This window comes from Dromiciops gliroides, chromosome 1 (assembly GCF_019393635.1).
Source record: "Dromiciops gliroides isolate mDroGli1 chromosome 1, mDroGli1.pri, whole genome shotgun sequence".
NCBI classification, from domain to species: Eukaryota; Metazoa; Chordata; class Mammalia; order Microbiotheria; family Microbiotheriidae; genus Dromiciops; species Dromiciops gliroides.
In genome coordinates, this window is record NC_057861.1 from 148,340,011 (window position 1) to 148,356,077 (window position 16,067).

Sequence of the window (16,067 nt, forward strand, 5' to 3'; positions counted from 1 at the left end):
TCCCCTTTTTTATCATTAGGAAGAAAAACAATTGGGAGAGAGAAGAGCAGCTGAACTCGCTCGCCTTACTGGACTCTTTATTCTTAGAAGAACTCAAGAAGTGATCAATAAATATCTTCCACCTAAAATAGAGAGTGTAGTCTTCTGCCGACCAGGAATACTACAGATTGAACTTTATCGGAAACTGTTGGATTCCCAAGCTGTTAGGTTTTGCCTGCAGGGGGTACTAGAAAATAGTCCTCATCTGATTTGTATAGGAGCTCTTAAAAAACTCTGCAACCACCCCTGCCTTCTCTTCAAATCTTTAAAGGTATGTTGCACATGAACTGGAACTCTGGGGTGCTCTTTAGAAACAGGAGGGGGTCCGGGAGGCATGAAACTGATGAATTTAGGATGTCTGTATGGTATGTGGACAGTCCTAGAAGTTGGAGCTGTGGCTAATCCATGGGATTAAGTCTGGGACCTCCCTGTTATGAGTTGGTTGTACTTTGAGAAAATGAAATGAATTGTCCATTTTGATTGTGCTACTAGTTCCTCCACCAATGAAGAATACAACCCATCTACAATTTATAGTCTTAGAGAGTTGCCAGAGGCTTTGAGAGGTTCAATTACAGATCTTCACAGGACTCCAGAGTGTCAAAGGCAGGGTTTGGACGAAGGTCTTCCTGACTCAGAGACCAGGACTGTATCTAATATACCATGCTGCCTTTCAATGCTTATTTAATAATTTTAAGACAAAGATAGGTAAATTACTAGAGTTGAATATTTTTATTTAAATAGTATAATCTTAATATGCAAATGTGAACTCTGACTACATTTTTCTATAATATTATGAATTGGAAGAATTTCCTTCACTATATAAGTTTCATAGAAATTCTGCAGGTTTATGCTACAGTTTTATGTTTACTCAGTTTACTCAACTTTAATAACTATTTAGCAGCAGCCTCTTTAGAAGCAAACTTTTTACATAGTAATAAACAAAAATTAAACCAATTGGGCCCAATACCCAAAGAAATAGACATGTTAATTAATATAAATATTGTGTGAGCCAGAAAAAATAGAAACCAAAAAATATTCTATAAAAGGAGGATTTTCAGATGGTTTAAAATGTACTGATTTACTTAGAATAACCTTGTGCTTTACTTCGATGGGCTTTCCATAGGAGGGAGATTCTTGACCCCTATATTATGAATATCCTTGATGTAGAAATCATAGTGAGGCTTTACTGCATCTCCTGAACAAAGTCAAGAAACTACTTTGTCCAAATATTCTTCCATTTTATAGGAAGTCAGTTGAGGAGCTATTCCCTTCAACAGATTAAGTGCGGTGCAGGGGAGATAGGTGGAGCAGTGGATAGAGTGCCAGACCTGGAGTCAAGAAGACCTAAGTTCAAATGCTGCTTCAGACACTTACCAGCTGTATGACCCTGAGCAAATCACTTAACCCTGTTTTTGCTTTAGTTTCTCATCTGTAAAATGAGCTGAAGAAGGAAATGGCAAACCACTCCAGTATCTTTGCCAAGATAACCCCAGATGGAGTCACGAAGAGTTAGACATGACTAAACAACAACTGTGGGCCCACTCCTGTACCAGCTTATGCAACACTTATGAAATAGTCTCAACCCTTAAAGTGTTTGGGATATGAAATATTTTTTAAAAATAGTATTATTTACCAAACAGGCTATAATGACTCAGAAAGAGCCATTAGTTTGTTATATCTGAGACTTCTTGCAGGTGTGGTCTAAAGATCGAAGATCTAAGATCACTAATGCATTTGTCAAATGTCATGCTATAGATAGTAAGTGCCATGGACAATCAGGAAGATGAGTGATCATTACAATCACTCAGGAAAGACTTCCTAGAAGAGGCAGGAGTTAAGAAGGTGGAAAGAATGAAAGCTTCCTATCTTGAGCAAAGATGGGAAGGTGAGAATCAGTAGGACAAATGTGGGGGGCTAGTGACCTGTCAGGCTTAGTCTCACCAATTAAAAGTCATACTTTAGATGATTTGTTCACAGCGCTGAAGGGTGTTACAAGTATTGATCTCCATTGCACAAATGAGGAAAATGAGAATTTAAGTGACTTTTCCAGGGTCCCAGAGCCAGGAGGTATCAGAGCTACATCTGAAGCCAAAGCAATGTCAGCCTGTAGGCGGCAGGTAGTACAGAGGAGTCAGCAAGGCCTTAGTTCCAATCCTTCCTGTTTGATCCTTATAAATCCTGCCTTTCTGTGTGGCCCTGGGCAAGTCTCTTAACTTCTCTTAGCCTCAGTTTGCTCATCTGTAAAATGAAGATAATATAACCTACCTCACAGGGTTGTTTTGAAGATCAAATGAAATAATGCATGTAGAGTGCTTTTGCAAGCCTTATGTTAGTCATTTTTTTTTCCATGTGTACTCCAGTCTTTCCAGCAATTCCAGGGATATTTATAACCTTTGTTATAAAATTGGCTTTTATACTGAGGGCAAAGACAATTCAGTTATATTCAAAAGCAGTAATACTTTCTATATGCTTATTGAGGTAATCCTGATCTTTCTAGAAGAAGGAATTGTAATGAGTGTGGTTAACCACTTATTGATAAGCCAATGAAGTTTGCTTCATCAGAAGAGATGTGCTCTGTGAAGGCCTAGAAGTCAAGAGCTAAAAGCAGTGGCAAAAGAAGGGAGAGGGCATTGAAATGCTTGGATTATGGAGAATAATGCAGTAGAAGCACATGTCCCACATGCTATTGCTCCTGCCTTGGTTCTCCTCTCCTCATTCCTATCCATCCTTATTCCTGACCAGTCTTTTGGGACTAATTAAATAGGATGCATGTCATTTTCTCCAAAACATGTCCCATTATGAACTATAGTCATAGGTAGATTGCTTTTTAAAAAATTTACCAGTTTATTTTTATACATATTTTAGTTAATGTGACTTAGTGAAAAGAGCACCAGACTTGGAATTCAGAACTTTAACTAGATTCCTGGTTTTAGTACTTAATCACTAGCTGTGTAACCACAAGTCTTTTAGCTTTATAGTGCCTCAGTTTTAATGCAAGATTTTTGAAGACAGGAACGATTTAATTTTTTAAAATATTATTGATATATTTGGTTTTACATTACCTTCATTTCCAAGTATATGCTTCCCTTTTTCTCTACCCAACAAGCTATCCCTTGTCACAAAGAATAAAAAAGAACGAGGGAGAAAAAAAGCAGCTTAACAAAACTAACCAATATGTCCTTTGAGTCTGACAGTATATGCAATGATCCACACCTATAGTTCCCCACCTTTGCAAAGGAGGGAGAGAGAGAGAGAGAGAGAGAGAGAGAGAGAGAGAGAGAGAGAGAGAGAGGTATATTTTCTCATTTCTTCTCCAAGGCCGAGCTTAGTCATCATGTTAATACAGCATGAAATTTTGTTTTTTTACATTGTTGTAATGAAGTGTTTTTCCTCATTGAACTGTTTCATTTTTGCCTTTTTATTCTCAGCATTTAGAACACATTGATGCCTGATAAATGTTTCTTGAATGGAATTATAAGATGAGGAATAAATTATCTCTAATCTCCCTTTCAACTCTTTTTTTTTCTTTCCATGTTGAACTAATCAGTGTTAAAAACTGTTTTGAATAGGAGAAAGAATGTAACTCGTCTTCTGATGCATATGAAGAATATAACTTTTCTGAAGGCTTGATAGATGCCTATCCTGTGGATTACAACCCAGTCACATTTTCCGAGACAGATTCAGGAAAACTACAGGTCTTGACAAAGCTATTAGCAGTTATCCATGAACTCAGTCCTTCTGAAAAGTAAGATGAATTTTGTAAGCCACTTTTCAGTGCTTATGAGATTTAGGTTTCCCTAATGTGATTTCCTTAGAAAAAAATTAAAATAAGATGGAATAGCTACTCAGTTTTGGGTAATGATATCTTTCAACAACCTCCTTTGGTATAAAATCACAAAAAGAAGTCTTTGAGTTTTGAATTAGGGGACAGTGCAATGCATAATACATGTTTTAAAGACATCTTTTGGCTTTTCTTTGGGCCTAAGTCCATCAGAAGAAACTTAATAAATATTTGCTGAATTGAATTTCAGCAACAAAATATAGCACTATAAACACCAGCTAATTAGTCATGAAATATATGAAATTATTGATTTATCAGCTATTGTGGGTATTATCATAGGGTTCATTGTTCATTTTTCTCTCCAATTTGCTGAATAATTTGACGTGTCTGAATTTGCAGTTTCCTTTTCTATAATATGACAATGAATAATATTCTGTAAAAACAAAGTTTGAATGCTAAAACAAAAAAGAAACTTGTCACTCTAGCCCTGGGGTCTTTGCTATATTAATTTATGGTTGCCTCAGTCCTATATTATATTTAGGCTCCAGCCAGGCTACACTTCACATTCTCTGCTTCAGGCATTCTCCAGTTCTAGACCCATAATCAAATCATTTATGTGACTACTCCTGGAAAAGGGGGGCTGGACCCACTTATTTCTCTATAGTTCCATTCATTGCCTTCATAATTCTCTTTTTTTGTAGTTGTTATTTAAAATATATTTTTTTATTTTGAATTTAACATTTGACATCTCCTGCTAATGTACAAATAACTGCATTAACTGTGACTGTTAAAAATTACTATTTCAGTTGAATGAGAAAATATCTATTTGTTCCTACTCTATGTAAGTTATTCAACTAAGCACTGAAGTTTCAAAGATAAAAACAAGATTGTTCTTGCCCCCCAAGGAATTTATGTTCTACCGGGGGTATCTTGTAAGTCTTGATAATATGATAAATGAGATAAATGTTTCTTAGTCTTCTCTCTACTTGTCCAGTTCAAGCTATTATACTGCAATGTACTAGTACATGCTAGTATATTACTATAATGTACTATATTGTATATTGTATATTACTATAATGTACTATATTAGCTCTTAGTTCTATAATACTATGTTAATGGTAACATAGTATTATACAAGCATATACTGATTATAAAAATAATCTCAGTGATACATTTTATAAATCTTATTGAGATTACATTTTTTTATTTGTAAATGTACCACGCTCATTATTACTTGTTCTGTCAATAATGACTGATATGGTAGTATCACATTATAGTAAAAGAAGTCAAGATGTAAGAGACCATTCTCTCTGTTTGACAGGGTGGTGCTGGTATCTAATTATACACAAACCCTAAATATTTTACAAGAGGTCTGCAAGCGTCATGGATATAATTGTTCAAGGCTTGATGGACAAACCCCAGTTGCACAGAGGCAGCAAATTGTTGACGGATTCAATAGCAAACACTCATCAGATTTTGTATTCTTATTAAGTTCAAAGGCTGGTGGTGTGGGACTGAACCTTATTGGAGGGTCTCATTTAATTTTGTATGACATTGATTGGAATCCAGCCACTGATATCCAGGTAGGAAAGCTTTGTATGTATAAATCCCTTCTTTTTATTATGTACTTTAGGGTTTGGGACATAGAGCTTGTATTCTGAAATGATTATTTTCTAGGAATATGTGTGGACAATCATACTACCATTAGTGCCTTCTCTAGATATGAAAAAAATATCTGCTTGTAGTCTGGGCTGACTGCAGATGCCCGAGGCAGTACTGGTTGGGCCAATTCTGAGTCACCCCCCACCCCTGAAGATTCCCTAGAGAAACCCACTCCCCATAGGAGGTTGTCTGAAGCTACTTGGACTGGGAGTAGACCTGTCACAGCAGCTGTGGATCCCTGAAGGTCTCTCTGAAGATCCACATCCTCATGCTTTGGTGCAAATAGGGTAGTTGCTTCTGTACCATATAGAGCCAGCACAGAGCAAACAGCGCACTGTAGAGGATGCTCATATAATATCCATACTCTGATTTCTTTGTAAAGAGAAACCACAGTGTGACCCTGGAACCCTTGGGAAGATATCCGGTCATCAGGAGGCAGCTAGGTGTAGTGGACAGAATACTGAGCTTGGAGTCAGCAAAGCTCGAGTTTAAATATGGCCTCAGACACTTGATAGCTCTGTGACCCTAAGCAAGTCACTTAACCTCTATGACGGATCAAAAGTTCAAGAGTCATAGTCTCTGGATCATTAATCATGCTTGTTAATATAACAAATAATCATTTCTTTCACCTCTCTTGGTGTCAGTTTTCTCAGATCTAAAATGGGATGATAACAATAGCACCTACCTCACAGGCTTGTTAAAATCAAATGAGAGAATATTTGTAAAGTGCTTACCCCCAGTGCCTGACACATAGTAGGTGCTATTTCGATACTTATTGCCTTCCCACTTTCCTTCCCTTTCCCAATCACTGGGTTTGATGTCTGCCAATATAATTCAGGATTCCTAGATTAATGTGCCAGTCTGTAAGTTACATTCGTTTTTGATATTGTTTTTGATAGGCAATGGCTAGAGTGTGGCGAGATGGCCAGAAACATGCTGTGCATATCTACAGACTGCTCACGACAGGTATGCATTTAATCCTAATTCTAACTCATGTGGCTCTTTTGATCTAGTCTCTTGGGTTATCAGAAATATTATATTGGTTTTAGATAATAAAAATAACTTACTTTTGTTTTATTTGTGATATTTTTAATGTCAAGAATTCTTTTAAACTAGCATGCTAATAACCTGTACATTATTTTTGTTAAATATCACCATTTGAAGTCATTATAATGAATATTTTTTATTCAGGCACAATTGAAGAAAAGATTTATCAGAGACAGATCAGTAAGCAAGGTCTTTCTGGGGCGGTTGTAGACATGACCAAGACATCTGAACATATCCAGTTTTCAGTGGAAGAACTTAAAAACTTGTTTACTTTACATGAAGATTCAGATTGTGTGACTCATGATCTACTAGATTGTGAGTGTATGGGAAGGAAAGACCATCAAGGTTAGTTTTATTTCTATAACTAACGTAAAATTAATTAATCTGTTTTTCAGTGGTAGAAAAATCTTACACTAAGCATCAAGAAACCTAACTCTTTCAGGTGTTGTCTTGTGATTTTTCTCATTTTATTAGACACTATCAAAAGGTGGAACTGAGAAAAATTTAATTCTTTGAACCTCAGTAATTACCTAAATTAATATAATTTTATCTTTGAATTGATTATGGAAACATAAACAAAATGGCTTAGGAAAAAGGTTTTAAATCCTGTTGTAATAGCTGTATTCAAAAATAAAGTGTGTAGTCTTATTTGTAGTCCCACTGAATCAGTAGGAACCTTTAATGTGGTACACAATGAAGGTATGGTTTCAATAGCTACACATTTCATTCTTTTAATTTTTTTGAATCCAAGGCCAGTGTTTTATCCACTGAACCACCTAGCCGCCCCAATAGCTACACATTTCAACTAGTTCAATGTAGCTTATGCATAAAGGGTACTTTTATCCAAGGTCAGATCATAGGATCTATCTTCTTGTTATCTTTCATATTTAGTTTGAGTTCATATAATTTTTAATATTATTGTTTGACTTAATTATTGTTGAAATTTCTGAGTTCTTTTAATTTTCTCACTATGGTTATGTAGAATGTTAATGAAAATTTTAAATTAATGATGACATAGAGAATCTTGATTACAAGGATGGGACTGTCTCCTTCTTTAATGAGATCATTGCTGGCTCATATTTTTTCTCTCCTCTTCAGCACCTGTCCTCATACTAGGGGACTTCAACATGCATATTGATGCTTTGGGAAACATCTTAAACTCACATTTCCCTAACTTACTCATTTCCCATGACCTACACAGACATTGTCATATCCTTGATCTTGCCATCACCTACAAGTATTCCACATCACTATTCATGAACTCTGAAATTTGTTTATCTGATCATAATCTGTCATTCTACTTCTTCTGCCTTGCAACTGTAAACAGTTATTTTTCTGTTCTTTATTTTCACAGTGACCTCCAGTCCCTCCACCCCTCAGTTCTTTCTCAAGACATCACCCCTACATTGACTACACTTTCTTCTTTTCCCTATCCTGACCACTTAGTGAATCAGTTCAGTTCTACATTGTCTTCTTCTTTTGAGTCTCTTACCCATTTATCCTTTCAAAGATCCACCTTGGATTATTTCCACCATTCCCTGCCTTTGCTCCTACTCACATGCTACTGAATAGAACTCGTGGAAATCACAAAACCATTCTGACCAGTTCCACTACAAACTTGTGATACATAATCTGATATGGGCCCTCACTGCAGCAAAGCAATCCTTTTATTGCTGTTATTTATTTATTTACTCTGAATCAGTTCACTGTTCCATTCACCACAATGGCTTTTCCAAACCTTTTCGATCCTCCTCCTATAGTTCTCTTCCCTCTATCCTCTCAGCTGAGAATCCTGCCTCATATTTCACTGAAAAAATTGAAGCCATTTGCCAAGAGCTCCTTTTCCCCTTCTCATCTCATATCACTCAAATACCTTCTGCACTTACCTTCTCTTTTACCACTGCTACCACTGCTGTCTCACATGAAAATGTGACCATCCTCCTTGCTAAGGCAAATCCTTCTACATGCACAAGTGATGCCAGTCTATCTTATCTTTGCCAGCAGATTGGCCCTTTATCTCTTCCATCTTCCAGTTTTATGCCTTTGCTGTTGTTCAGTCATTTTAGTCGTGTCTGACTCTTTGTGACCCTATTTAGGGTTTTGTTGGCAAAGATACTGGAGTGTTTTGCCATTTCCTTATCACTTCACACCTGGAGTATTGTGATAGCTTTCCAGTTAGTGTGCTTGCTTCAAGTTTCTTCCCACACTAGACCATCCTCTACTCAGCTTCAAATTGATCTTCAAGTGAAGGTCTGACCATATCTCCTCTATTCAGTAAGCCATGGTGGTTCCTTATTGCCTCCAAGATCAAATATAAAATCCTCTGTTTGGTTTATAAAGCCTTTCACAACCTGACCCCTTCCTACCTTTCAAGTCTTTTTTATACCTGACCTCCATATGTTCTGTAATCCAGTGATAACTGGCCTCCTTGCTGTTCCTCCAAGATACCCATCTTCAACTGGCATTTGCCTGGAAAGTTCTCTCTTCTCATCTCTATCTTCTGGCTTTTCCTGGTTTCTTTCAAGTCTCATTTCAAGTCCCTCCTTCTATAAGAAGCTTTTCCCAGTCCTTCTCAATCTTAGTACATTCATGTGGGCATTTTCCCCAATTTATCTTCTGTATAGCCTATTTGTACATATTTATATGTTTGTTGTCTCTTCTGTTAGACTGTGAGCTTCTTGAGAGCAAGGACTATTGGTTGTTTTGTTTTGTTTTTGTCTTTCATTGTATCTTCAGTGCTTAGCATAGTGCCTGCCACATAGTAGGTACTTCATAAATGATTGTTGACTGACTGATAAAAAATGACTGTTATAAATGTTATGGAAATTATTATGCTGTAAGAAATGAGGAAGGAGACAGTTTCATAGAAACCTGAAAAGACCTGTATGAACTGATGGAGAGTGAGGTGAGCAGAACTAGAACAATTTATACAGGAACACCACTGTTGTAAAAACAAACAACCTTGAATGACTTGGGAGCTCTGATCAATGCAATGACCAACCACAATTCCAGGGGACTCATGATGAAGCATGTTGATTACTTGCTGATTGAATGGAATTCTGAATTCCATTCAGAGTGTAGACTGAGCCATTTTGGGGAGCTTGGCCAATGTGGGAATTTGTTTTGTTTGCTTTTTATGTGTTAATAACAGGGATTTTATTTTTCTTGCTTTCTCATTGGAGGGGTTGGAGAAGGTGAGAGAACAAGGATCTTCATTTGAAAAGAAAATAAGATTTAATTAGAAAACAGCATATTAATATAAACTGAAACTTTTCTGACTCTTTTACTCATTTCAGCTGAATCTTTGGAAGACGCCCAAACATACAGAAATTGTCAGCGTGGCCCAAATCACCATAAGCCTGACTCCAAAAAACCTCTTTCCATGTCACAATTGAAACAATGGAAACACTTCTCTGGGAAACATCAGAATATTAATGATCCTTTTCTTGAAAAAATTAAAGGAAATATTTCATTCATTTTTCAAAATGTAACCAATCAAGCTGCTCTCACATAAAGAAGTTATTTACATTAAAGACAAAGACTATGTACTATCTTGTATAATTCTATAAGACTAAAATGTGTTTTTTAAAAAAAAATAGAAAAATGGTAAGATTTAAATAAAATTAATGTATATTTTTGTACAATTTTGTCACAATAGTCATTCTATTAAAATGTTTAACAGCTTATCATATATTCTTATCAAATGTTCTAACCTTTAAAAACTGAAGACTTAAAGGCTTTTGATTTCATGTATTTATTGATTCATTCCATATTCAATAAATGTTTTGTCAGATGCATACTAAGTACTGTGTTGAATACCAAAGTAGTACATGTGTGAAACAATTTGAAAATATGATCAATTCATTTAAGTAGTTAATTATATAGTTAAGCTCTATAGCACAAATTATGTGTATACAGGCTAAAGAAGGACAAAATAAGGGAGAGAATCCATAAAATGTAAGACTGGAAAAACATACAATTCTCTGCCCTCCACTTATAAACTGAAAATAGAAGTGTTTCTAATTAAATATTGTTAATATGTTTAGCGGAATAGATTTTGTATTTTTAAAAAGCATCATTAAATCTCTTCAATAGTAGGTTGTATGTTTATATGTAATTGGAAAGAATGTGTGACTACCTACGCTGCATTATGTTGACTTGTGAGGTTACTGCCAATATCATATTCACTACCTACTTTTGATTATTCCATCTTCCTATATAAATTGGAGTATTACTCTCTTACTTCTCCCATTCTCTGACTTATTCAAACTCTCCTTCTTTGAAGCATGCACACATCTTCACTATCAAAAAAACAAAACAAAACAAAACAAGAAAATCATAACAGAACCTACCTTTTCTTACCTCTTTCTAGCTTCTCTTTATTTCTTTTTGCTGCCAAATTTTTCAGTGAGTAATTTCCATTTTTTTTTGCTACCATCCTTACCTTCTGTTCTCACCACTTTTCTGATGTTGCACTTTCATAGGTTATTATTAATACCACTGTCAAGTTCAGTGTCCATTTCTGTTCTTCATTCTATTATCTCCTCCTTGTTAAAAGGAGATAAGGTTGAAACCACTCCTCAATTTCCTTTGGTGTATCCTCATTTATATTGGGGTATTCCCCAGGGTTCTGTCTTAGGTCCTCTCTTCCCTTACTACTTCACTTGGGGATCTCATCACTCCTGTGGATATACATATTACCTCTACACTGACAATTCTCAAATCTACCTTTCCTGTCCCAACTTTTTTACTGATATTCAATCTTGTATCCTCAATTGTCTATGCAGAGGTTTCTCCTTCTGACCTCAGTAGCATATGTAACTTCAGGGTGGGCCAGGTGTGGTCCCTCCCAAATGAGTCAGCTAAACTCCAGTAATTTTTACCACACTTTATGGTATCTTGAACTGGATATTCAATAGACATCTTATACTCAAATGTCCCAAATGGAACTCATCTTTTCCTACTATCCACTTTTCTTCTCACTCACCTACCTTCCCTATTACTATACAGGGCAATACCATCCCCACAGTTACTCAGGCTCATCCTGGATTCCTCACTCTCTCTTACCCATCATATCCAAGCTGTTGTCAAGGCCTGTCAATTTCACTTTCCCCACATCTCTCCAATATGTCTTCTTCTTTCCTCTGACACTGTCACCTCTCTGGTGCAGGCCCTTGTCATCTCATACCTGAACCATTAGAAAGCCTGCTGAAGGGGCAGCTAGGTGGCACAGTGGATAGAGCACTGGCCCTGGATTCAGGAGTACCTGAGTTCAAATCGGGCCTCAGACACTTAACACTTACTAGCTGTGTGACCCTGGGCAAGTCACTTAACCCCAATTGCCTCACTTAAAAAAAAAAAAAGCCTGCTGATGTGTCTGCCTAACTCAAGTCTCTCCTCTCCCCACACCACCCTCTATTCAGCCACCAAGAGTATTTTTCCTAAAGCACAGGACTTGAGTCAGGCAGATACATCAGCAGCTCCCCCCACCCCCCATATCCATTTTCTTGCTAAGTTTCTATTTCACTTTTCCAACATCTCTTGAATACACTCCCTTCCCCTCTCTGACGCAACTGTTGACCATCACTGTGGTACAGATCCTGATCACCTATGCCTAGACTAATGCAAAAGCCTGTTGGGGTGTCTGACTATCTCAAATCTCTCCCCGCACCAATCCATCCTTCATTCAAGCACCACAGTGATTTAGGAAAAAGTGCAGGTTCAACCATGGCACCTCCCTCATCACTAAACTCCAGTGGATCCCTATCAAAGGATTAAATACAAAATCCTCTTTATAACCTAGCCACAAATGCCCATCCCCCACTCCTGAGAAAATTTCCAGTCTTCTTACATCTTCCTTCTGCCTCATATTCTTTGATCCAGCGATACTGGCCTCTCCATTGTTCCTCAAATAAGACACTGTCTCCAGACTCAAGGAATTTTCTGTGGTTATCCCCCATGCCTAGAATGTTCTCCCCCCTCATCTCGGCTTCCTGACTTCCTTTGCTTCCTTCAAGTCACAACTAAATTCCTATCTTCTACTGGAAGCCTTTCCCACCGCCTTTTAATTCTAGTGCCTTCCCTCTGTTAATTATTTCCTATTTTTCTTGTATATAGCTTGTTCTTATATATTTATTTCATTGTAGCCTTCATCATTAGACTGAGTTCCTTGAAAGCAAGAACTGTCTTTTGCTTCTTTCTTTACCCTTAGCACTTAGCACAATGCCTGACATATAATAGGTACTTGATAAATGCTGATTGATTGATTACTCAATCTGAATCTTAAATCCTCTATTTTTAACTATTCCAAGGCTATTTCAGTACTTTGCTGGATCCATGATCTCATTAGAACATGATTCTTAGCATCTTCTCTCTGCTTTTCCCTTACTGTGCCATTATAATTCGAAAACTGGGAGAGAAGAACTTCATGGGTTTTTTTTTTTTTAAATGAACAAAGAAATTTTTGTTCATTTTTTTGTACCTAGCTTGTGGAAAGCAGGCACAGTATATCCTTCAACTGTAATAGATGCATAGATACTAAGGGTGTTTAATCGGCTACTATTGTGATTATAAAGAAAAATGGCACTCTAGTAGATAAAAATATGTTTTCATTAAATTAGCTAGGTTGATTAGCTAGAATTGACAGCAGAAATCTGGGGCTTATGGTCTAGAGGCAATTTTTTTATATTTTGGTAACTACTTCATCATTCCTTGACAGATTTTTTTTTTAGTCAGATAAGAGTTGTGGTACTTGTGGTAACTTTATACTCAAAAAAAATGAATACAAGATAATTGCTTTAGAAAAATGATGGCTTCTGTCAGTATCAGTGTTTCAGCAAAGGTCATTCATTAAATCTAGATTATTGCTATTTTTTACTATCAGAAATATACTCTGCTTTAAAAGGGATATCTAATCAGTGGTTTCTACAATAATTAAAAGAATTGTGGCAACCGTAACTCTGGAGGCTTCCCTGGTAGTAACTTGCTCTAAAGGAAGACTTCATTCTCTAAAAAACAAGCAACCAGATGCATTTTTCTTCTTTGTTATATTGATTTGCTAACCATCTTGTCTGACTTTTTCCTCCCTCTAGAAGAGGGGAATTGGAGAAGATAGAAAAATACTTTGACTGGGGGCAGCTAGGTGGTGTAGTGGATAAAGCACTGGCCCTGGATTCAGGAGGACTTGAGTTCAAATCCAGCTTCAGAGACTTGACACATACCAGCTGTGTGACCCTGGGCAAGTCACTTAACCCCCATCGCCCCGCAAAAAAAGAAAAAGAAAAATACTTTGACTGATTAGCCAAAATTTTAACACCAGAATCTGACATACTAGAATCAATGCTAGCTAGAGTGAGACTCCCAAGATTTGAGTTTTTAATCCTAGCTCTAAGTACTTACTATGTAAAGATTGGCAAGCCATTGACCTTGAGTCTTTCCTCAACCATAAATTAGCTACTTAAGGCCAGGGACTATTCTTATGTTTTTGTATGCCCAGTGCCTGTCACACTTCCTGGCACACGGTAGGTGTTTAATGAGTGCTTTGTCATTGATTTATAACATGTATTTCTTACCATTCAGAAGTTCATAATCCTTGAAGAACTACATAAATGTGATTCCCTATGATATGGTATAAAATAGTAAATGTACTGGTAGCATTAATAAGATGAGTTGTTAACATGAAAGAGTAAACTTTTCTCTGTACACTAGACCAATCTGCCCCCTTCCTCAGGGGAGAAACATTTTACATTTTACTAAATCTGTTCTGTAAACAAGCCTTTCTCAGTGAACACTACTGGCTGGTTTACTTCTCAGTGGCATTCTACATTAATAATACCATAGGTAAGGCACTGTTTAGTCTTCAAAGACCTTAGTTCCCGGTTTCCTTCTTCCCCACCCCGATTTTTTTGACTTACTGACAGTTATTTCCTCTGAGCCAAAGAACTTGAAACAAAACCCACATTCAGTTGATGTTGTTTGATAGGCCTTGTGCACAGGACCCAGTCTCATGTTGTCAGAAATGTTTATTAAACATTTCTCTGTGCATGGTACTATGCTTTTCTTTGTGTGTTCATTTCATTTCATTTTATTTTTACTTTATTTAGTATGCTATTTTCCCCCAATAACATGAAAAAAACAATTTTTAACATCTATTTTTAAGACTTTGAGTTCCAGATTCTCTCCCTTCCTCCCCCTGCCCAATGAGAAGCAATTTTATATAGGTTATACATGTGTAGTCATATAAAACGTCTCTATATTAGTCAGGTTGTGAAAGAAAACAGACAAAAAACCTGAAGAAAAATAAAGTTGAAAAAGGTTACATTTCAATCTTGTATTCAGACTTCATCAGTTCTTTCTCTGGGGATGGATAGCATTTTTCATCATAAGTCCTTCAGAGACGTCTTGGATAATTGTTTTGCTGAGAATAGCCAAGTCATTCACAGCTTACAATATCTTACAATATTGCTATTACTTTATACACAGTACATTTCACTTTGCATCAATCAGCTCATGTAAATCTTTCCATGTTTTTCTGAGAGCATCCTGCTCATAATTTCTTATAGCACAATAGTATTTCATCATAATCACACACCATAATTTGTTCAGCCGTTCCCCAGTTGATGGGCATACCCTCAATTTCCAATATTTTGCCACCAGAAAAGAACTGCTATAAATATTTTTGTACTTATAGGCTTTTTTCCTTTTTGTTTTTTCTCTTTTTGGATATAGACCTAGTAGTGGTATTGCTAAGTCAAAGAATGTACTTGGTTTTATAGCTCTTTGGGCACAATTCCAAATTGTTCTACAGGTCTAATGAGTTCACAACACTACCAACAGTTCATTAATGTCTATCATTTTTCCCACGTCCCCTCCAATATTTATTATTTTCTTCTTCTGTTCTATTAGCCAATCTAATAGATATGAGGTAGTACCGTAGAATTGTTTTGATTTGCATCTCCCAAATTAATAGTGAGTTAAGAGCATTTTTTCATATGACTATAGACAGCTTTGTTTACTTCATCTAAAACTTGTTCATATCTTTTGATCATTTATCAATTGGGGAATGGCTCTTATTTTTTATAAATCTCACTCAGTTTTCTTTATATTTGAGAAATGAATCCTTTATCAGAGAAACTTGCTTCAGAATTTTTGTTTACAATTACTATTGCTGACTGTATTTCCCTCTATCCTATTCCCTTCCCCCCATTCATTCTATTCTCCTTTCCTACTATTACTCCTCAAAAGTGTTTTTCTTCTCACTACCCCCTCCCCTAATGTGTCTGCCTTTTTATCACCTACCCCACTCACTCTTATCTCCTTCTCTTCCTGAAGGGTAAGATAGATTTCTATACCAAATTGAATTGTATGTTAATCCCTCTATGAGCCAATTCCTATGCAAGTAAGGTTCACTCACTCCCCCATCTTTCTTTTCACTGCATAAGCTTTTCTTCTTTAATATGAGGTAATTTACTCCATTCCATCTTTCCCTTTTCCTTCCTCCCAGTGCATTCCTCTCTTATCTCTTAATTTTATTTTTTAA

The 16,067-nt window shown here is 36.5% G+C and overlaps 1 protein-coding gene across 1 annotated transcript in view; it reads left to right on the forward strand.

Moving 5' to 3' along the window:
• RAD54B (RAD54 homolog B) overlaps nt 1-10,208 on the forward strand; it is a 97,799-nt gene extending 87,591 nt beyond the window's left edge. Inside the window, exons 9-14 of the mRNA XM_043995406.1 lie at nt 20-310; nt 3,609-3,784; nt 5,142-5,403; nt 6,382-6,448; nt 6,674-6,874; nt 9,826-10,208. Coding sequence (XP_043851341.1) covers nt 20-310; nt 3,609-3,784; nt 5,142-5,403; nt 6,382-6,448; nt 6,674-6,874; nt 9,826-10,043 — 1,215 coding nt within the window. The 3' untranslated portion in view covers nt 10,044-10,208. The remainder of the gene's footprint in view (nt 1-19; nt 311-3,608; nt 3,785-5,141; nt 5,404-6,381; nt 6,449-6,673; nt 6,875-9,825) is intronic.
• Nucleotides 10,209-16,067: the final 5,859 nt, after the last annotated feature.